Source organism: Phaeoacremonium minimum, assembly GCF_000392275.1.
Source record: "Phaeoacremonium minimum UCRPA7 unplaced genomic scaffold PA7_03_scaffold_379, whole genome shotgun sequence".
NCBI lineage: Eukaryota > Fungi > Ascomycota > Sordariomycetes > Togniniales > Togniniaceae > Phaeoacremonium > Phaeoacremonium minimum.
The window spans coordinates 147,480-170,659 of NW_006921283.1; the positions used below are offsets into that span (position 1 = coordinate 147,480).

At 52.7% G+C, this 23,180-nt stretch overlaps 5 protein-coding genes across 5 annotated transcripts; 2 read left to right on the top strand and 3 right to left on the bottom strand.

Annotated features, from left to right (window-relative positions):
- Positions 1-3,912: 3,912 nt before the first annotated feature.
- On the top strand, positions 3,913-5,371 carry UCRPA7_5021 (putative phosphatidyl synthase protein; the record flags this gene model as incomplete). Its single annotated transcript, XM_007917572.1, has 2 exons — positions 3,913-4,286; positions 4,345-5,371. 2 exons carry the CDS (start codon positions 3,913-3,915, stop codon positions 5,369-5,371), a joined length of 1,401 nt encoding a protein of 466 aa, XP_007915763.1.
- Positions 5,372-6,376: 1,005 nt separating this feature from the next.
- On the bottom strand, positions 6,377-9,049 carry UCRPA7_5022 (putative u4 u6 snrna-associated-splicing factor prp24 protein; the record flags this gene model as incomplete). Its single annotated transcript, XM_007917573.1, has 1 exon — positions 6,377-9,049. The coding sequence occupies one exon, from the start codon at positions 9,047-9,049 to the stop codon at positions 6,377-6,379; it is 2,673 nt and encodes an 890-aa protein (XP_007915764.1).
- Positions 9,050-12,445: 3,396 nt separating this feature from the next.
- On the top strand, positions 12,446-13,768 carry UCRPA7_5023 (putative amidohydrolase protein; the record flags this gene model as incomplete). The annotated part of the gene is made up of 2 exons (XM_007917574.1): positions 12,446-13,187; positions 13,377-13,768. The coding sequence occupies 2 exons, from the start codon at positions 12,446-12,448 to the stop codon at positions 13,766-13,768; spliced, it is 1,134 nt and encodes a 377-aa protein (XP_007915765.1).
- Positions 13,769-19,743: 5,975 nt separating this feature from the next.
- UCRPA7_5025 (putative c6 transcription factor protein) lies at positions 19,744-21,261 on the bottom strand (the record flags this gene model as incomplete). The annotated part of the gene is made up of 1 exon (XM_007917575.1): positions 19,744-21,261. The coding sequence occupies one exon, from the start codon at positions 21,259-21,261 to the stop codon at positions 19,744-19,746; it is 1,518 nt and encodes a 505-aa protein (XP_007915766.1).
- A 1,369-nt stretch (positions 21,262-22,630) lies between these two features.
- On the bottom strand, positions 22,631-22,873 carry UCRPA7_5026 (hypothetical protein; the record flags this gene model as incomplete). Its single annotated transcript, XM_007917576.1, has 1 exon — positions 22,631-22,873. One exon carries the CDS (start codon positions 22,871-22,873, stop codon positions 22,631-22,633), a length of 243 nt encoding a protein of 80 aa, XP_007915767.1.
- Between the last annotated feature and the right edge of the window lie 307 nt (positions 22,874-23,180).

Sequence of the window (23,180 nt, forward strand, 5' to 3'; positions counted from 1 at the left end):
CTGAGGCTGCTGTCGGCAGGAGAGTCTTGGCTGAGATCGAGGAGACAAGTTTGGATCAGGTACGATTATATTTCATTCTTGACATGTTATTTTTGATGCCTGCTCAAGAATGAGAGCTCTCTTTGGCACTTCACCTGGTTACGTAGTCGGCTTGAGGTTGAAGAATTCACGTCACGATCGCAGGAGAAGCACCAAAACCTTATCGCCGATAAGCGACCACTACTGATCTCCAACTTAGATCCTCACGACTCTCCGCACAAGTCTTAATCCAACGACACTTTTTTCAAACACTGCAGAACAAATTTCTACTTCGATCGTTTCAAATGGAAAACCCAGAAAATTTCCCATTCCTGAGCTGGATGACCTCGTGGCACGTCACTTCCGAGCAACTCAGACGACTCCGCTGGTCATTTCGGGCAGGCACATGCCCTTGATATATCTCCTTATTGCAACACTTATAGCAGCCCCGCACAACAAAGCTGTTGTTGTGGTCGATGTTGATGGCAAGTTTGATGTTACGCGAGTTCTTCATTGCACACCGCATGTCACAGCTCAAGAAACAGTTGTTGCCATCACAACTGACGAGTCGACGCGGGATGGAAGCAGGGCAAATTCACCAAGCCATCCCAATCGACCTAAAGTCATGGTGCAGGATACGAAGCATATTCACGTCTACCGTCCTGCGCGCGGCTCACTGTCTCACGTTCGAGAGACTGTTACCTCAGCCGAGCAGCATATGATCTACGGAAGACATAACAGCACCACTCGTGAGTGGTGGGGAACGGTGGTGATAGGCGGTGCCAGCCCGGTACTCCTGAATCCGGTACTCGGGCCAGTTGCCGGCTCGGGTACCGTAGATGTTACCACAGGATGGAAGGGATGGCTCCGCGTCGATCGAGAGGAGGTGAGCGGCTTCGGCGTCGGCATGAGTGCTCAGGAGGCACTGTCCGACCGGGAACGGCGCCACGCTGCAGTGCAAGAAGCTGGTTGGAGGGCAGGCTGTGTGTGGGGTGCCTTCTCTTTTCAGGAGGCAGAAAAGGGAGGCCTCGCAGCCGCAAAAGGCGGTGGCACTTGAGTTTGGTGGGGGCTTTGTGGAACACTGAAATAGGCGAACGCATTTCGTACATGGTGTTTTGTGGAAATCGTGTTTCGAAGTCGAGCCAAGGGGTTCTGGGGTATCGTGGAGGTTAACATTGGTTCGTGGCCAGAGGCAGTCTAGTGGGCCGTCAGGAAAAACAAATGTGAGATCTGACCCAACGCCGTGAGGGCGGGCTTGGTTATCACTGATGGACAAACGGGCAGGGTTGCCGATCGAGGTTTCTAAATGCGAATAGAGGGAGACTTCAAGGTCGATCACTGCTGACCAACAGCCACCGGCTTGTCGCAACTCTCTGACCGCTTTATCTGCCGATATTCGACTCGACAAGCCAAAATGATGATATGCAACCAGCTTCAGCCAACTTCTTGATTGATGCCCGTCAGGCTTCATCAAGACGCTGCTTTAACGAAACAGTGGCTTTTGAAGTTCGAAGGCATTTCATCACCATGCAGTCCCTGCATTGCATAGCCTGCGCGCGATCATAGCGATATGGGCCTGAACGCACCTGGGCGGGCCGATTGCGGGTCCTTCGCTATCGAAAACCACAACGTCGTCATATCTCACGCCAGTCTTGACAAGCATGGCTGCAGAACGAGGTTAATTTCCCATGACCGGCGAGATACTGCGATAGGGAGCACAAAGACCGTAGGTAGCGGGATATCGGCAAGTTATCAGACGATGAATTCGGGGGTTCCGCGTATCTATGGGATTTAATACGGCAAGTGTCCAGAAAGCAAGCGAGAAGCCATGCCAGATCACCAGTAACCGTTGCAATTCAAAGAGAGCCCGTCTATAAGCCGAGACAACCATTAGGATGTTGCAAGACGAGTTACCAGAGGATCATTTCCAACACCACTCCTCATGCTTCAGGCATAATCAGATGCATGTACCATAATGGCACATGTAGCATTGCTGACGCGACCTTGATCGCCTGTTAATCTCTCGGGAAATGCGCTTGCACATGTCAACAGAGCAGCTTGAATAAGACGGAAAACATCAAGCAAGGCGTGTCGAACGGTTATGACGGTACTCTCTCATAATGATGGATGAATTATGTGCGACTGAAGTGGATTTGTTTACCTGTGGCCTGCAACAGCGACCCAAAGATAACCAATTGCAGCGGGGGATCAACACCCCCTTTCCACACCATACAGTTCCCTACTTGCAGATTCACATGCAGCTTGAGAGCAGTAAGAGTAAAGAACGCATCCAAGACCCACATGGCAGCAGTGCCTCAATAGGCTGCAAGAATCCTGCTAGCTTGTCTCTGTAGACTGTCGACTTAGCACATCAACGATTGCTCGGTCTCACGGAGACGTACAGTAGACGCGTACATTCGTCGACGGTGTGTTTCGGTTGGAAATGGAGAAGGGGAAACCCCAACATTGAACGCTCTCAGATGGTCGAGGGGCAAAGCGGCGATCTTGGTGGGATGTTGAGCCGCGTAGATTCTCCGGCCTGGCGGTAAGGCGCGCCTGGGCGTGCTGGCGTGGTATGACAGGCGGCGCTGCGGCGAGTCTCAGGGTGGCCATGGTCATGGTCAGGGACCAGAGGAAATGCCGGGCCACACCACACACCATGCCGACCTCAGAAACACTGCACAGACATGCCAAAATCCGCCGAATCGGCAAGGACGGCTGGAGACGGCCGGCTGCGCTGCGCTGCACACACGCAGGTTTGACACGGAGCACGCAGGAGTGCGGCGTTTACACCCTGGAACAACGGTATCCACGCCGGACTCCCGCTTGACGTCATGGTGATCGGCGGCGCATCCGCGAAGGTTCTTGGCGGCCACCCACGTCGCAGCATGCCACAAGTTCTGTGGATTGCTATTTGCAGCGGCCTCGTAGTCCTAAAGGGGAAAGGGGGCATCGCGGGCTTGCTGGTACGTTGCACACGCACGCAGATCTCGCCAACTGTTGAGTCGAGATATCCAATCCCCTGCGAGATACGGCACAGGTGTGGTGCCCTGGCTCGCCTGGCTCCAGTAGTTGTCGACGGGTTCCTGGATCATTATTTTCGGTGTAATTCTGCAAGATAGACACTGTATCGTTCTTACTCGCCATACACCACCCGCGCGACTCGAGAATTGACCGGCCAAGGTCGCTTGGTGACGCCACCTCGCACAAGCACTGGATCATCGCCACGCTCTGCCTCTTTGAGTTGATAGATGAACGAGTTTTCCCGGCTGCATCCACCCTTGCCTGGCCACAGCCTTCCCTACTTGGTTCTAGCACCGGCTTGACTCAGATTAAGACCCTGAAAAAAGTCAGCCGCATAATCCAAGTACCCTGCCGAGCTTATATGGATCCCTGTGCAGACTGGCTGGCTGGCTGCCGCCGGTGAGAGAGATTAGAACAATGACGAGACGTGAATGGATGGTCTGTTTACGGGAGGTTAAGGCAGTTGTTTGGCATTTGCATCATCCTGCTTATTCGAGCGTCTCCACCATACTCCGCCGTACCCTGACTCCATCTGGATCCCAAGTGAAAACTCGTTCATGATGGCGGTTCCACTGTTTCCACATGGCATCACCATTCACAACACTATGGCGACGTATCTCAGCCCAGGAGGCAATCTACCATAACAAATGTCCGCCCGTTCCCCAGACACACCCGCTTCAATCTGGAGTCCAACGGGGTATAAATACGGGCCTGCTCCCCTTCTTCTAATGAGCTAAACTCTTCTAATCACCAGCCGTCTGTTGAAAAGTAGGAGAAACTGGTCCGAAGACCTACTTTCTTTCTTTCATTCGAGTCATTTTGTCTATCTCACCGGAGCTACGTCCGAAAAATAACAGCACAGAGCCCACGATGTCCCGACTTCAGAGACCCGCAGGCCCTTGCCGGACCGTGTCCGCTAGCAGTTTCGCAGAGACCTTTGACATTGCTCGAAGGAATCTCGAGGACAAGATTTCTCATGAACAGCCGGCTTCCCCAGACATTCTCTCCGACTCAGAGCCGGCCTCACCGGCGTCTTTGGCTACGCCGCAGGCGGGAACCCCGGCGAGCCTTGCGACTCCCTTGACCGACCCGGTCACTCCTTTCAATGCCGATGAGGAGGTTGCCGACAACTTCGCCTTCGCCTTCGACATTGATGGCGTTCTGGTTCGGGGTGGCAGTCCCATCCCTGAGGCCATCGAGGCCATGAAGATGCTGAACGGTGAGAATGAGTACGGCATCAGAGTGTAAGTTTCAAATCAGATCGTCTCGAATATTGTTCGATACTAATATGTTTCTTGTTAGACCATACATCTTCCTCACCAACGGCGGCGGTAAGACTGAGGCCGAGCGTTGTGTTGATCTCTCACGACAGCTGGAACTTGAAGTGAGCCCCGGTCAATTCATCTGTGGTCACACTCCCATGAGGGAGCTTGCCCAGAAGTACCGTGGTGCTGTTCTGGTTGTTGGTGGCGAGGGTGAGAAGTGCCGTACAGTCGCTGAGGGTTATGGCTTCCGCGACGTTATCACACCTGGTGATATCATCAAGGCCAACTCAGCCGTCGCTCCTTTTCGGAAATTGACAGACCTTGAGCACGCCAACTCTCGAGATCTCCTCGAGCGTGGCGACCTTAAGGACATTGTCATCGAAGCTGTCTTTGTCTTCGCTGACAGCCGTGACTGGGCATCTGATCTGCAGATCATTCTAGACATTGCTATGTCTAAGGGTGGCCGGCTCGAGACCCGATCTGAGACCTTCGATGAGGGCCCGCCAATCTATTTCTCTCATAACGATATCGTCTGGTCTGCTGCACATGAGCACGTCCGTCTTGGAATGGGTGCTCTACGCAAGATCGTCGAGACTGTCTTCTCCGATGTCACCGGAGGCAAGAAACTAAAGACTCATGCCTTCGGCAAGCCACAGGTCAGCACTTTCGAGTTTGCAACTCGCCTGCTGCAACAGTGGCGCGCCACTCAGCATGGTCTTGTCGACTCCAAGCCGCCAGAGACTGTCTACTTTGTGGGTGATACCCCTGAGTCTGACGTACGCGGTACCAACGCCATGGACGCCAAGTCCGACAACACCTGGTACTCCATCCTCGTGAAGACTGGTGTGTACCAGGACGGCACTGAACCGGCATACAAGCCACGTGCCACCGTGGAGACCGTGCTGGATGCTGTCCGTCATGGCATCGACCGCGAGATGCATGCTCGCAGGGTGAGGGAAGCCAAGATGTTGCTCAAATCTGACGAGTCAGGCGAGATGATCGAGAAGCTCGCTCGCATCGAAATCCGGGAGCAGGCTCCTGACGGAGTCCTGCCTGTGGCATGAGCAGCTCTCCGGAAAGCATTTTAACGGCGTTTATGACACTTTTTCTTTATCTTTTCATGGGGAAGATTAACCAAAAACAAGAAGGCTTGGATGAACCGGTTCACATTCATTGAACCACATTGATACCACATTTGACACTTTCTATCGTTACGATTTAGATGAATCAATAGATTTAGATCTGAAATGCATTCATTTGAATGATACAAACTACTGTCTGCTTTCCTCGAATTAAAGCGATACTGGTGATGATTCAATGATAAGATGCCAATTCAAGGCTCATTGTAGTGTGTGTGTCGCATGTGTGTAATATGCGAGCACTCTCGGACAACGTCGGGTAAGGTTCTCTCCGAGAGATCGTCTCTTTCACTGCAATTTTAGCTCCAGCGAAGCGTCCTCGCCTGCAGTCGGACGTAGGCATCCTTCATTCTAGACGCAAAATGTTGGCACTGCTCACCTCCCCACCATTTGACGTGGAAGATGTGCCTAAAGGAATGACCCAAATCTACCAGCATGCTTGATACCACGAGAAATATGCCTATTCTGTACTGGTGAACGGGAGAGTACTGTGTGGCATTAGAAAACGCCCGAAGCAGCTAAAGCTGCTGATCGGGAGACACGCCAGGACCTGGGGGTTTCCGGAACTACGTACCGTTCACATTGCTATGGAGCACGTTCTTGTGGGAAGATCGGACAGGCTTCAGCAGATTGGATCCAAATACTCAGCAAGGGACTTGGGCAGCTTCGCATATCGTTAGATTGACGGCCATCACATGTTCCAAATAGCTCGTCATTCAAAGCTGACTTTCATCATAGGGTTATAATATTGTCAAGATAGTCTCATTAGGTGATAACATAAGCCCCCCCAGTCCCGCAGTCTAACCCTCAGACTACTACTTTGAAGGCGGGATTTTATTTGAGCTACAGGAAGATCTACATCCCTTTCCGTGCCATGAAAATGCCATACTCTCTTAAAAGGGGTATAATGAATTCCACTCCATGTCCCATTCACGCCTTAGCCGCCCCAGTATCGAGCCCATTTTGCTGCTGTTGCTGTTGCTGTTCTGTCTGTGTACTGTTCTTGTTGAGCAACATCGATCTGAAGTCGTCGTTGCTCTTCTTCCCGCCGCCGGCCGGCGCAGTAGATGTGCCGTTCGTCAGCGCGTTGCTACCATTCTCATGTACTTTAGTCTCTTTGCTGATGGCGCCGGCAAAGCCCAAGCCTCTCTTTGCCTGTCCCTTGCCAAGCACCGGTCGTTTGATTGTGGGCGGCGGGGCCATCAGAGCAACCTTCGACGCTGGTGCTGTTGAGGCGGGAGGCCCGTGTACCGCCGGCTTTCTCTCCGTCTTCGGTGGCTCGCGCTGTTTCTTCTGGCCTGGGTTGGAGTGTTTCACCTCGAGTGTGTAGCGGCCCTCAACCTTCGTGTCATCAAACTTCGTTGCCTTGGTTGCGCCCTCGGCATCACGAAACGTAACGTAGCAGAAACGCCGATGCGTATTATATTTGAGACTTGGCCAACGAATGGACAGGATCTCGCCGCAATCCTTGAACAGCTCCTGGATGAAGGCATCATCTGCTCTGGGAGGGAAGTTGGTAACGAACAAAGTTAGTCCAGTTGCGAGCTTGACGGTGATCTGCTGTTGGTCAAAATATTTGCCATCGCGCAGGAGCGCAGACTGAGCTTCTTCGAAAGTATCAAACTCTATGACCGCCACAGCAGAATTGCCATCTTCCTCAACCTTGTGAATGAAGTTTTTGATGTGGCCATATTCGCGGAAGTATTGCTTGATCTTCGTCTGGGTCGCTTCTGCGGGAAGACTTGTCACAATGATAGAGGTGTGTTCTCTGTCACGCTTTTGAGGCTCTTGCTGATGTTCATTTGTAGTTGCTGTATCTTTGACAAGTTCAGCCTCACTCTCGTTCTTCACTCGCTTACTCGCGGTATCGGAGGCAGCTCCAGGTGTAAGCTCTCGTTTCCTCTTGGAACCAGACGGTGACTCCGGGCCAGTTTCCTGCGTCGCAGCTTGCTGGGCCTGCTCCTGGTATTGAGCGTACTGTGCGCTGTATGCAGCCGCAGCATCAACAGCCTCCCTTTCTCTACGTTTCGCAATCCCCTTGCGTGTCCTATAGACGGTGTCGAAAGCGCGGTGCAAAGTCTCGGGTGTTTCGTAATCGTTGCAGTGTTGGAGGTAGATTTCCATCACCCTCTCTGGCCAGTCCAATGTCTTCTTAGAGATTGCCTTCTGAAGCACATCTGTTGCCATGCTAGGCACCTTCAGAGTCCTTGGCCCTGGGCCAGGCGTAGGGCTGAGAGCTTTTCCTTTCTGGGAGAGGAAGACGGACAATTCCCACATATAGTAAGTAAGCCAGAAGTTGTAGCTGTCGCCATACAGGTCCTTGGTTGCTAGTTCTTGCCAGTGCTCGCGTGCCTCGTCAATAGCACCCTTCTTCTCGGTGAGGTATTGGATTAGTATGCGCTCCAGGCGGAAGTTGGGGTCCCCTTTGTACGCATCGCCGTATATCCGTTTCCCCCAGATTTGGACATCTTCTAGAGCTGCGACTAATCCCAGATCAGCGACATCGGAGTCCTCGTCGGTGGCATTTGGATCCATGGCTCGGCGCTTCAAGTACCCGCACCAAGCAGCATACATCTCAATGACTCCCGTTAAATCGTCTCTGTCAAGCTCAGCGCTGTCGGTGGCGGCATGCTTGATCCGTTCAATGTCATGGAATGCTAAGCCGGCTTCCTCGGCACTCAAAATGTACCTGGCCCACAGATCGCCGGACCACGGACAATGTTGGACGGCACGTTGCAATACGTCGAGTTGGCGAGGCAGCGCTTGCAGGATTTCCATCGATCTGAGCTGGCCAGCGAAGAAAGAGTGTTGCGTGGACAGCCATACAATATAGTCCGTCCAAGCGCTTTCATCCCGAGAGAATACGCCGGTCAGGGCACGGGAAAAGAGACCAACACAGATCTCGATGGCGCGCTCCTTGTGTTTCTTTTCCTTCATATTCTGCTTCGTCTCCCAGTCCAGGTAGTCTCTCATTACAGCCTTGTAGTCGTCCTCTTTGCCTTCTCTAGCAGCAACATCAAGTTTCAGCTCGAAGGGGTCGCGGGACTCGTATATCTTCTTCGCCTCTTTGGAGAGCGAGGTGATCTCCTGCATCGTAGACTCCCAGGCGGCTCTGTTGTACTCGGAGAGGAAGGTTGAGAACATCTGCGAGGTTTCATCCCATGTCTTGTGGGGTGTCTGTAGCCGGTTGCGGAAGAGATGAGTAATGCGCTTAACACCCTCAGGAGTTCTCGTCCTGGCCAACAATTCCATCTCGAGGGAGATCCAGCGGTTCCAGAGCTCATGGCTGTCGTTCAACCTGTAGCGCGTTGCCTCGTAGGCCGTCTGCCAAAGGCTCAAGGCAGCATCGAGTGTAAAGAGCTGACCGGCCTCGGCTTGTTCTTCGCGCGACCAACCTGCATCGCTGTGTGGTTGGCATCCAGCATACAGAGACCAAAAGTAGTCACAATACGCCACCCAGATCTTCAAGCTGCCCGGCTCGGCAGACACAGCCTGCTTGAAGAGCTCGATGTTCTCGATGCGCGACAGCAGATCGGTAGGACGGCGGCTCTCTGCGACTGCCACCCAGGCGTCTTCGCCGACGGGGGGTTGTTGGTTCGGCATCGTCAGCTGCGCCGCAGACGTCGTGGAGCTGGATACAGCTCACTTTCGGTAACACTTCGCTTGGCTCTAATGGCTTGTATTCGCAATGCGCGTCAGCTAGGAGGCGAGCTTTGCTGCTCGAAGCCGTCTGCTAAGGGAGAGACGGTGACTGAAATACGACCGCTTCGTTTGCTGCGGTCGACAGGTAGTTGGAGGGTTTGCCGTCCAACGGCGAGCTCAGCTTGTTGCGCGTCGCCTGCCTTGTCGATATGTGCGTTGCGACCTCTTTCCCCAAATTGTTAGCGAGAAGAAGAAAGTTGCCCGCGGTCATGGCAACCTGTTCGTTCTAGCGCTGCACCGGACTGTGTTTTGACAGGTTGCGCGGGATGAAGGCGCTGTGATGCCAAAAGCAACAAAAAAAATAAATAACAGCTTTTCAAAAACGAACTGAAAAAATTCAAGAGGGAGGAAGGCACGATCTGCGATCCCTGGGGCTGGGACTTGGGAAGATGGGGATCGGGTTCGGCGACTTCAGCTGGAGCATACGCACCTGATGGAGACTCGAGCCGCTCTAATGGGGGCCTGTGCCCTGTGATGGGCGGACTGCACCTCCTTAAGGTACCTGGCAACCTTACCTAAGATAAAGTACCGTACCGCTATTAGAGCTGATCTGCGCCAGGACAGGGCAGGCTGTTGCTTTGCTGTGATTGCTGTTAGAGTACAGGGTATTTGTGTTTGCAATTCCACCATCTCAGCAGCCCAGATCCATCTGATAAGTGATTCCACACGCTAACAGTTCAATGGCATCCATCCTGTCACTTCTCATCTTGTCCCTTTGCCGGCCGTGTCATATACGTACCTTCTCTCTTAGTGTAAGCCCGCTCTCCCCTTGAAGCTTTCCCTCCAGCAGCTGCTCTGCCGTGTTTTGCATCGTTTCAAAACTTAGCGGGGAGGAGCCACCCCGGGATGAAGTGCTGGATCCTGCCTCATCTGTCCCGCGTTGGGCGCACCAAGGAACACAACACGAATGAACACAGGGCAACCACGCGCGCCGTTCATTGCACCTGCCTTCGTTGACTGTTTTTTTCCTTTCTCTAGCAAGCACCTTTCTCAGACTCACTGGACGGCTGTATTGCCCTGTTGTGTCTCTTTACTAAACTCTCACGTCTCGTGCTCTATGGAGAGGCGTCATAGAATTCTGCACCTTCCCTCAAGGAGTGCCCATTGTCCATCCCACACGCAACTGTCTACTTGGTAACTGCCATGGGCCATCCTATAGGTACCTACTGGGCAATATGCAGGGCTACGTTAGCTGCTGGAGCCCAGCGAATAGGCTGTTACGGGCTGCTATGTTAGGGTGTTATGGCGTCAGTTGGTACCTAAGCCTATCGCGGTCTCTGGGGGTCGAGACCCCGCCGATCGCTCTTTCGCTGCAAGACAAGAATGCTGAGAACCGGGAAGGAGCCACCCAGTGGACAGCCAGCCGAGCCAGCGAAAGCCACAAGTCTCCGTTTGGGCGTTCCCGAAATTTCGCTGCAGCAGCGATCATCCGCCAACACACGCTCCCAGGGCACCACCGGGGCAAAGCCTGCACGTGAGATGCCTGCGTCGCTCGTGCCGTGCTAGCCGATCTGGCGCCGCTCTAAGAATAGGGGACCTCAGGGGACCCTCTGTGCCAACTCACTCAAAGGGTCCTGCTTTGAAATGTGCTGCTGCAAGTCTGGGTATACGGTATGTTATGCATTGCTGTAACCAAAAGAAAGCTTTTCCCGCTCGCTCTAAGTGATCCTCTCGAAAATGGAGACCCTGTGGCTTGGGGGGAGATCCACGGCCCAGAACGCTGTAGGGCGGCTTTCCAAGACCCTGATGACGTTGGTGAATGGGCCTCCTCCTGTGCATCCACTCACGCGTCTACCAGTACCTACATGCTACTTACAGTACTCTACTTTACCCACCCACACCAGAGTCCGGACAGATTGTTCTCCGATGCTGTTAAGCTAAAGTAAGGTAAGGTAAGGCAAGGTACCGACGGTAGCTTTGACATGTCTTGAACATGCATAGCAAAACATGCCTCGGCCTGCTCGGTAATTGCAGCCAAAAAAAAAAAAAAAAAGACGGTGTGCTCAAACATGACCACCAAAGAAATTTCCAGATCACGTCCTGTCGACATCACTCTCCTCAAACAGAAACACTAACGCCGAAGGTTTGGAAGGCGCACGGTCTTGGCTGGTTCACGATGGACTTGAGAGGACGAAGAGGCAAGCTAAGACCAAATATCGATTGGAACGATTTAACGGTCTCAAAAAGAGACAAAAAGACACACCAGACTTCAATGAGGAAGAAGGTGTCCTTTGTGACAGCTTGGGCGAGTCTATCGATGTGTGCCGAGCTGGCCCCCCTGAACCGGTATGGCATGTTCAGTATGTGAAGTCTCAGGGGGAAAAGTCGATCATCTGGCTTTATGGTAATCCTACTGCAAATCCCCCATCTCGGGACAATGGGCGACCGACCTGAATTAATTTGGCCTAGAAGGGCCGGAAAAATCGATATCACCTGAGTCTCCGGGGATCAACAATGCACATCACTTTCTATTCAAAGACACCTGGTCGATCAATTGTTCCCGACTCTACCAAGTCAACCAATAGCTCATCCTCGACGACCAGTTACAGCGCCTGCGCCTGCGGTCGGTATTGACTCCGAGACGCTCTCAGGTCGCCTTGTCCCTCTCTTGCGGTACCAGGCAGCCGGATACCGCTCATTGTGTTTCTAGTCGAGCAGATCCTTTCGTCTAGGCTCTTCACTAAACAAGGCAAACCAGCAGCTTTGTGGGCGGGTGGGCTGTCTCTGTCTTGTTAAACCCTCCTCACTAGCGCTGCACATTGATTTGATTTAACTGATCGCCGAACGGACCCAGTAAGACCCGCCTACGGCAGACGGGGCAGGTCTGCCCCGATCGCTCCTTCCCACCCGAGGGCTGCGCCGAGCTGCTAAGGCATGCCAAGCTGCTTGCTCCGAGGTGCCACTCCGGAGCCGACTTCCACACGGCAGTACACCGGCTCCGACTCGCCGTGAGTATAAGCGGCACGGCACCCTCCTGGTGAACATCTCATGCCGTGTGACCGGGGCCTTACGGCGGATGCAGGCATCGCTTAGTTGTTCAGCACTTAGTGTGCCTCCAAATCTGCCTTGCCGAATCATCAGCCAATCCTGTTTCCGCGATCACCTCTGCCAAACAAGACTGCTGCTTGATTCTTACTTTGCCGACTGTGCATACTCCAGATGTAGGCTGGCGGCGTAGCATGCTTGAGGTTTCTATAAATCGATGATGTATGTCTTGTTCCTCGCGAAGAAGCGGCTCTAGTCAAATTCCGTGATCACATCTTTGTCATCTCGTTCCGCGCAAATTGCCTAGAGGTCATGGCAACTCTCATCACCAACGTGAACCTTTTTGACGGCCGTGAGTTTCACGGCCCTTCGACAGTCTTCTTCTCCGACGATGTCATCCGCTTTGTGAACACCAACTCTGCAAGTGCGATACCAGATGACAAAGGTGAAAGCGTCACTGTCATTGATGGGTCCGGCCAGACACTTCTGCCAGGTCTCATCGACGCTCACGTACACGCGGATCATGCCTCCGCAGCCAGCGCATTCCCACCGTTCGGTGTCACGACCGTCCTCGACATGGGCACGCGCAAGACCACCGAGGAGCTCGACTCGTTACGCCAACGCACTGCTACCGCTGAATCCAACAACACCCCGCTGCCATCATTCCTCTCCTCAGGCCTCTTCGCCTCCGCACCAGGCTCCCGCCACGCCATGATGTTCCGCCTCCCTGACGCAGAGCAGGTCAAGTCCCCCTCGGAGGCCGAGCCCTTCGTGCAGGCGCGCGTCGCCGACGGCGCAGACTACATCAAGCTCATCGCCGACATGCCCGGCTTCCCCGAGGAGACCCTCGCCGCGCTGGCCGCCGCCGCACGCCGGCACGGGAAACTGAGCGTGGCGCACGCGGCCAACAGCATGGCGTACGCGCGGGCGGCGCGCGCCGGCGTCGACGTGCTCACGCACATCCCCACAGACGCGGTGCTGCCCGACGAGCTGGTCGCGCAGATGGCGGCCGAGGGACGCGCCGTCGTGCCCACTGTCATCATGATGGCCGGCAGTAAGCAACTTTTTGGGAGTTTATTTTCACCTCTTTTAGCCATGTTTGGTGTAATGGAGACAAAGTCACCGTCCTAATGTGGGCGGCTACTCCCGAAACATCTCTTTTCACGCCCTTTCAAGCCCTTTCAAGCCTTTCCCTACTCTTTCACTGTCCTCAAAAGGCAGTTACTGACTCCAGATGTTGCAGTGATCCCCGTGATGCAGGCGGCCCGGCCGCAGATGACGTTCAGCGTGGAGAACGCGCTCGCGAGCGTCAAGAAGATGTTCGATGCGGGTATCCCGGTCGCGCTGGGCAGCGATAGCAATGACGCCCCCGGGCTGGCGGTGCCGTATGGCAGCTCGCTGTACGACGAGCTTGAGTTCATGGTGAGGGCTGGGCTGACCGAGACTGAGGCGCTGAGGAGCGGGACGAGTGTCTCGGCGGGGATATTTGGGTTGACTGATAGGGGTGTGGTTGCAGAGGGAAAGAGGGCGGACTTGATTCTGGTGGATGGTAATCCATTGGACGGCATCCAGGCTATGAGAAGGCTGAAGAAGGTATGGGTCGCTGGTGTTGAAGTCAGCCAGCTGGCTGTGTAAATGCTAATGATGTTCGAGAGATATTTTTTAAATCGCACATGTTGCCAACACCATGATACCGTGACTAACATCTTGATATATTCATCTCTGAATGTGGGGCTTAACAACAACAGCAGTGTAGATCATCGAGAATTACAACAGCAATCATATCAGACACTTTTCAAGTCTTTTTGGTGGGTTACACAAGCTGAATTTGAAAATCAATGACATCTACAACATGCTTATGAAAACGGAATCGGTCAGAGGAGTAAAAGCGGGATGAAGCTGGCTGTCGCATAGGGCCAGCCGTGCAGCAAAATGCTTTTTCGTTGAATTTCTATACGTCTATGATACGTTCGCTAAGCGCAGAAGCCCAACAGTCAAGTAAGGAGTCTCGGTGACCACTTCGAGGATGTGGCTGTGGCAGTGAATTATTCCGTCACTATTCTTGCATCTCTATTAGGCTCCTCCGCTCAAAAAGTTGAGCAGAGAGGTACAATAATGGCTTTAAGAGCTTCATTAATGCCTACAAGCTCATACGCCTAGTAACAGGAATCTGAGGTTGGGCAACTAGGTAAAATATTGATCCGTCATGTCACTCACAATTTCACCATAAAACGGAATCAAAATGAGTCAGAAGATTGTATCATACATAGTTTCTTTAATGCGAGCTTGATTTGAGACGAATACTCCAGGCACGTATTGCAGCGGCCTCGATACGTTCCTCCTGGTAGATGGAGCCTGACAATTTGCCTAACCAGACCACAGCTGGAAGGGCGCGGGAAACTCGCACCCAATCAGTGGTGATCGACCTTTGATGCCTTGATCGAGGAGCTGGCTTGCAAGCCACTGCCACGTTGCCTGCTTCATCGACTTCATAAAGGCCAGCCTTCAAGACCAGAGCATACTTTGATCCATTTTTTCTTAAATCGCTTTTCCCAGCGTGATGTTGATCAACATGAATTTCTTGGTCCCTAAGGAATACGATTCTGGTTGTGATATTTATTCAGACACATTTAGGCAAGATACTTAGAGATTAGTCGCATCGATGTGGAATCCACTTGGCTCCGAGCCACTGAATGAGACGGCACAGTGGCACCAAGAGCCTGATATTCGCGGAACATGGAGTATACTCTTCAGCTGTTTATTTACACTCGCGTTGTGTATCTGGACGGCGGTTCATCTGAATATCCCCGAGCATGGGACTAGCACGATGGCCAGATATTGGCTCAAGACTTTGTGGCTGTTTACGGGCTTGCTCGCTCCCGAAATAGTAAGTTGATATATGCTTATGATCATGCCTCACGGATTCTCATATATGCAAGGTGGTTCTGAGCGCATACATGCAATACTCGACCACAAAGTATCTTCATGCAAAGGTGGCGATACATCTTGGTCAGAAGCACTACCTATCGCAGAGACACTGCTGGCCGTTCTTGCGAGGCACGCACTGTCCAAATTTGCAAAGAGAGGAAGGCAAAGACCTTCCGAATCTAGCACGACGGCACACTTGGACTAAGACGCATAGCGCCTACGCTGTGATGGGTGGCTTTGCTTTCGATGCGGGCAACCGTCCAGATCACTTGCCGCTTCCACAAGGCAGGTCCAGATTAACTTTGAGCAGTGAAGGCTTGACATTCTTGGCTGAGAAGGAGCCACAACTGATACCGGATATATCTGAGCAAGAAATTAGTGATAAGAGTAAGTCAAACGGCCTAGCGAAGTTCTTGGTTTGTACCCAGGCGATCTGGTTCTGCGTGCAATTTATCTGGCGGCTTGCGGATCTGCTTCCTGTCACATTGCTGGAACTGAACACTTTCGCACATTGCCTTTGCGCTCTGACGGTGTATGCTCTGTGGTGGAACAAGCCCTTCGATGTCGAGGAGCCGACTCTCATCCCTGCGTTTGATGGCACCGCGAGAGGTATATGTGCTGCTATGTGCATGAGAAGTAGCATTGGACGACGTATACCAAGTCCACGACGTGTATCAGAAAAAGACGTCCTTAGTAGCGGGATCCTCGGGATTGGGAACGAGAACGCTTCGATGCACGACCACGATGATGGTAGATCCGAATCGCCTGAACGGCTCCACAAGTCCGAGTCGACAACATCAAAGGCGACAACGGCGGTTTCTCAAGACTCACTTGATACGACTCTGGCCTTGGAACTTGAACAGATGGAGCATGGTCATATATACCGAAGGACAATACACGGCAAGATCCTACATGATGCTCTTGATTTTCTCCATCTTAACGACGGAAATCAATCCATGCTTCAAGTGCCCAATGGAGAAACCCTAATACAGATCCCTAGGGAGACATTGAGACTGTGCAGTGAGGCTCGAGATGCCATGCAACAATACCGACTCTTCTCAGATGGAGAGCAGAAGACGAAGAACGACAAAAACAGGCCAGGGCGGCCGGATGTGGAGTGGCTATGGACACACAGCTCGAACAGCCCAGTGGGCATACTACTCCAATACAAAGACACATGGAGGGCCATTCTCTGGGCATTCTTGTTCTTCTTCTTCTATGGCGGATTTCATATGCTTGCCTGGGAGTCTCCTTTCCACACTGACATTGAGGACAAACTGTGGAAAATATCTGCCCTATCCCTGGTAGTCATACCAGTATTACTTGGTATTATTGCCTCCTTCCCCATCACCCCTTCCATTCAACCTTGGGAACTTCCTTTCCACAGCGGGTGGGTTCTGGTTCTGAACGGACTGTATTGGACGGTTTACGTACCACTGGTAATTTGTATGCTGGCGCTTTGGATCACATGTCGTGTTTACATCGTTGTGGAAAGTTTTCTTAGTCTTCCCTACGCGTCGGCTTCAACATTCGTTCAGCCTTCTTGGCCGGCTCATTTCCCACATATTGGATAACATTATGTTCATTATCATTATAATTAATCAATACAGAAACTCGTTAACATGACCTGCTCTGAGCAGCCCTTCACACCAAAGTTGTTGCCGTCGAAGAATTGTCACGATGCTGGCTATCCGTGCTCCGCTGTGTCCTGACCTTCACCAAGCTGATTTGACTCCACTCACCTGCTTGCTCCTCCGACTGCTTTGCACATGACGGTCTCCTCCTCTCGTCTCTTTCTCTCGAGTAGATATGCGATCTCGTGGCGGACGGCGCCTCGGGAGCTGTCGAGCGTCTCGAGTTCATCCACGTCAGCCGCGAGCCGAACGAATCTGAGAATCCTATGCTGGGGAAGAGTCGTTTGCATAGTTGAGGGAATGATGGTAGGCATGCGACCACAATACCGACAGAGAGCTCAATGCATGACCATAACGCCACAACGAAGAAGTTGTCTGGGATGTAAGATTAGAGTCCGCGCGAAAGCCATGGCTTGGGTATGCTCACTTGTGACGTTGGTCGTGCTCCTGAACAGGACAAGACTCTTCAGCCTTATAGAGCTCGCTGCGGTTAGACTGGGAGTCCGTCAGTATACTCTCATGACGTTATGGGAGGTAATCATACAAGATGCCAACTCCAAACATTGCAAGGACCCATATTTTCTTTTTCAGTTGGATGTTCAACCCGTATATCTGCGTCGCCGGTAAAACCAACATCCACACATCTAAGGCGGTGTTGATACCGCCATGCGCCCACGCAATCGCGTTGATGTCCCAGCAGGAACCCTCGTGCTCACCGTCCCACCCTGTCCAAAAATAGCTCACTGGTCGGCACTGCACGCATATGATGATGATGAACGTGGTAGCGCTCAGCAGGTTGAATATCTGCGTACACCACAGCACAATGCGGAAGGTCTGGTCGGGGAAGATGCGTAGGTAGAAGAATAGGATCGACGCCTTGATGGTCGCGAGCGTGAAGAAGTACAGCGCCTCGAAGATGAAGAAGATCTTTAGGAAGCCTGTGATCTGGTCGAATGACAAGGTCCAAATATCTTTGCCGGCACCGTTGCGTTGTTCTATAACTCGGTGTCAGGAGGAGTTTGAGAATAGACAAGAAATGAGGCAAGGGGAAACTACCAAGAAATGTTGCGGCTAGAAACCCGACAGCTCCAATCTGCAAGTATCGTCAGTGTCTGAGACACTTGAGGCTCTTTCCAGGCCCACTTACATATGACATTGTCATAACCGTATCGTCCCACCACCATCCAGAGAGCTTCAACACCTTGCATGCGACTCTCGCCGCGAAGAAGACCGTTTCTAGCGTGAATAGCACTCCCTTCATCGCCTCAATCATCGTCGTATGGTCATGGAGCGGTCGCCCGCAGTTTGACCATGTTACTTTCTTCGTGGCTGGATGATATTTAGTCAGTGGTTGTTTCTAACATGCTATACAGTCGTTTATAGCTCGAATTGCGTACTCAATGCCTCCTTCGCCGTACAATTCGCCCTTACACAATCACTCGCCCAATCCGTAAGTTGCTGGTCGTTGCAAAGGCATTGCGAGTCTCGCGTATCGCAAGTCGTCTCGGACAGAGACGCAATGAGACATGAGACCTACGAGTATTCGAGAACCAAGTTAGTAAAGACCATGTGCATCCCAGGGGCAAAATGCCAAGCGCGGGGTTCTCGACTCACCGCACACGGAGGCATCGCGGTCAGGTTCATGGCTGCCGCTGCGAGCCATGCCCACGCGAGCACAGCGACTACGTGAAGGCGGACCATCTCTGTCTGCTCACATCGAGAAACGCCAGCAATGAAGCACAGTTGCAGGGTGAAGAAGAGCAAACCCAGTCAGAGATTTTGTGAGCGCCATGGGTGCCGGGGTAATGCTTGCTTAAGTGTATTACAGCTTACTTGTTCACAACACGGCACGGGCTGGACAGGCCAAGAGTCACTTGTTCCTGGTAGGATTGACCAATGCATATTGGCTTGATATTGGCCCGTACCTTCAGCTGATGGCGATCCCCCAGAAGGTACGCGATGGGATGGGCCTATCCAGATCCGGGACTGTCCAGGGGGCTTGGTTCGTTTAGGGCTGGACCTGCTTACCCGCCCCCAAACCCTCCGCACGAACCTTCAGATGAGCGTGTATGTACAGTAAGTACACACGGGCCTTGGCTGTCAAATGCCAATGTCATGCAATGACACCAGATCAGAAGCCGTGCTGTCTGTGTGTTTGACAGCGCCACCTAGGTTGCAATGCCAAAATACCATGGGAAATAAGATGGTGGTCCGTCGACTTCCCGACACAATCTAGCTCTAGTCGTCAGTACAGTCGGATCGCCAACAGGGTATGGCGGTCCTTTTCGCTTAAGATTACGGCTTTGCGATGTTTTCCTGTTCTCGATCCGCGGTGCTTACCGCCCTGTCACACTCGGTCGGGTGTGATCGTTCGTGACGTGGCTGCATCTCAAAAGTCCTTTTGCCGACCACGACTCCTGGCACCTCTCGACTTCCGCCTGGCGTAGCAACAGCAAGGCTCAATCATCCGAAGTGTCGTTCGGTACCTGGATTGGCGTCTGCACATCACAATGTCCCAGTTCAGTCATTCGGCTATCTGACTATGGTAATTTGGCGCGCTGTCTAAGAACTCAGGGTGACAATGGCTGACTCGGTGACCTAACCCTCATTTCCCGTGCCTGAAAAAGATACTACTGCTTCTGGTCCTGAAAAGCGTCAACATGTCCATTTCAAAGACGTCCCAACGTCCTTCCACCTTTGGAAGCAATGCGTAGTACAAGGTGGCACTCGATCCGAGGTTGCATGACGATTGATCGGACAACAATTGCGTGTCATTGATGGCCTATGTAACTATAGTGCCGCTATACGGTCTTTGAACTTCATTCAATGTGACGTATAACCCTAAAGAGAAAGAGTTGGCTACTCCACCGCAAGAATCTCAAAGTGCGAAACCGTTTTGGTATGTCCTATGCCTAACTCCGGTACTCACGTACGTACATGGTTCCCAATTGGTATATACTCCCTACTTGAGCCGGCCTGAATGATATACAACCTCATATGGCTCGAAGAATGATTCCAGATCGGTCGTGATTCGTGGAATTCACCCAATTATCCTGACAAGAACTTGCCCCCTTCTTGCTTAAATAACCAATCGCGGTTGGCATCAACCATGAAATCCGTAATGTTGAACTCATTTGCTCCTTGCAAAGTGCCATTCGTGTTGCCGTTGCCATTTGGATTAGGCCCATCGGTGACCATCTCGCCGCCAGGGTTCCCATTCGTACCATTCATACCAGGTCCTACGTCTGTAGGCGCGGCAAATGGCAACCTAGGCACGTTAAAGAAGTCGAACACATCGAGATATTCTAGATCATTCGGTTGCGGTGTCCTGGCGGGAGTTACACTTGGAAATCTGCTGAATCCACCATTGCCCATTCTACTATCTGCTCCGCCGCCAAGATGACGAGGCTGGTGACTGATCAAGAAGTCAAGATCAAATGCTGTTCGTCGCATGTCGGCCAAGATCTTGACACTGCTCGGAGTTACGCCGTCACCCTGCCTTTCGCTGTCCTTATGCTCGTCTAATACACGCTCGAGGAGACTGCAATAGCGCTGTGCAACCGGCCAAAACCGGCCCATCTCACGTAGGCTATCGACAAAGAAAGCAATTTGTGGCGAGAGTTTGTGCTCCACAGTGCTGCCATGTACAAGAAGCAAACGCGCAGCGACCCAGAGAGTGAAGGCAAACGGTGGCCCCAGTTTGGGAAGGAGACCGTTGGCAAGAACGAACTCGCCAAGCGCGGCGATATTCTCGACAGCTCCATGACAACGCTGACTGGCAGAGTATGATGGGGTGAAGATAGGTGAGCGGGTTGTGGGGTATGCGGCGGACGAGTGAAGCCGGATGACAGCGGTGTGGTAGGTCGCATGCAACATCACCCACCCGCAGTTCAGTGTTTTGGCCGAGCCCGGCTGGAATAGCTTTGCCATATTGCCATATTCACCGGGCAGGCCGAACTTCCAGCTCGTCAGCATATTATCAAGCTCTTTGTAGCGTAATTGCCACTGCTCGACATCGGATAAGGCACTAATGTCGACGGGCAGCTTCAAAAACTTGTGGATTTTGGAAAAAATGCCCAAGATCTCGATATAATAGGAGAAAGCACCTAGGTTTTCAGGCTTATTCATCTCGTATTCCGGTGGCGTACCGCCGTCTGGTCGATCTTCAGGGCGAAACCATCGCGTATCTACCTTCTGATTCTTGATCCACAGGTCGTCCCGACACGGCAAGGTGCGGTCGATTTCCTTGTCGTCAAGTGCAAACTCGAAAGCTGTCGAGATTGTAGCATATCGATCAAGAAGGTAAATCATCCAGAACAGCCGTCTTCGTGATTCTTCTTCGATGAAGTCTTTGGGCTCAGGGAGCACCATTGCGCGGAGTGTATATATGGATGTATAATTAGGTGAGACGGAGAATGAGTTCGACTCGACAGCAAGACCGAGCTGAACCACAGATCGAGTGATGAGAGCCATGATATTCCATCCGGGTGGGCCATTGCTACTACCGATGAGGTCGAGGGCTAGGATAACTAATGCCTGGAGAGCCTTAACCGAAGAGTTCTCCATGCCATAGAGTAGAACACGCTGTTTTGATATATCGTGGTAATGCCGCCTTCTATCCTCTGTTAACCTGGCATCGGCTGAGTAGCGTAATGTGGTAGCAACAATTGCGTGCAAGAGTATCTTGTCCGCTTCGTCGATCATTGAGGGCCCGAATAGTGAGTCCAAGGTGGTCTTCCGGTGCAAAATCGGGCACCACGTATTTATGTGTTTGAAATAGAGGTCCACTAGCGCATATAAAAGATCGTATGGCGGGAGCTCCTGATCTGAGGATATCTGTGCTTGGCCTTGGCCTATGCCTACACTGGGTGAAGAGAGCGCTCCTTGGCTAGGGCCGGTGCCGTAGTACTCTTGTGCCGCGGCAGTAGGGGGGATCGGTCCTGACAAATGTCCATGGCTGGTAGGCGAGATACCTGCCATTGTGACGGGCGGTTGAAACCCGTCGTGCATAGACTGGAGGGATGGAGATGGTTGTGGCATAGCGAAATCCATGGACTGGGTGGTTTGTGGGTATGTCGAAGGCTTTTGCAGGAACAGAGCTGTCTCCGCTTGAGGTGTTCTCAGAGAGTCTGTTCTTGCGAACATGGGCGCCTGCTGAACCTCCCTGGGGGTGCCATGATCGCTGGGCAGGCTTGCATTGCTCCCTCGCAGGCTCGGCGGCGCGTTTGGATGCGCCATGGCGTGCCCATTTTGCTGGTTTCCGGTGATCGAAGCCTGAAGTATCTCGGCATGAGTGCGAAGGATCTCTTCTAGCTTGTCAAGCCGCTGCTCAAGCTCCCGACCGTACCCGGCACGCAGGCCGGGCTTCTTTCTCTCCTTGTATTCGCATAGGGCGCCATTGCGGCTACACCAGCCACAGGATGGCTGGCCACGATCGCATTTCACCTAGAGAACAGCAATTAGTATTCTGTTGACGCACCCACAGGGACAATTGTCGATTAGTAAAGTCCACATAGCTTGCTCTGAGATATGCGTGGCGCGAGAGAAAAGATGATCGTATGGTATGTGAAAGAGGCAGAATGACCTACTTTTCTCTGCTTACACAGCTCGCACCTGGGAATTGGATTGTCATCAGCAGACTTCTTTAGCTCGAGGCTCAAGGCAGGCAGGCGAGGCTCGGATTGCTCGTCCTCTTCGCCCGAAGTGTGATGGGACGACGGAGACATGTGGACAACACAACGAGGTCATTGGAGGTCGGCAAGGAGAGGGGCCGTCCCACATGTGATCCACGATCTGCTCCACGACTGCATGCGAGGCGTTGCGACGGGAGTCGAGAGCGGGAGTGGGAGTGGGTGATGTTGGGATAGAGGCAGTAAAGTGTGGAGATGTGGCGATCAGATAAGACGAGAGGAGAGGCAAGGAGAGACAATTGGGCTTACGAGACAGAGATGGGCCGTTTGCGCTTGCCGTTGCGGACAAGGTCGTGCGAGTCGTCTAGGTCGTTATCATTGTCGCTCCTGTCATCCCCGGAGTTGTTCAGCCCTCCCTCATCACCGCTGTCCTGCTCGGTATGAAGGCGTTTGATGGGCCGAGGTGAGCTGTCCGAACCGGTGTAGTGCAGCTGAGAGGGCGACTGGATGGTCTGGAGAGACTGCGCCTGTGCCGCAGAGGGCATCATGGCGACCGTCTCGAGTGGCGGCAGCAGCCCGCGCGAGAGCGAGACTGCTCTGCACTGCAAAGCGAGGCTGCCGGGTAACGTTAGGGTTGAGCTCAGGTCAGGCAAGCGTCCTGTCCGAGACTGGCAGGCCGTACATTGATAGCCCGGCGGTCGGCAGCAGCAGGTCGCGCGCACCGCGCAGTGTGCCAGTGACGGTGCACAGGACTGGAGCTGGAGAGCGTCGTGCGCGCGCAGATAATGTGCTCGGGGTAATGTTGAGTAGAGGAATCGAGAGCTGCTCGGGGGGCGGGCATTTAATGTGGGATAA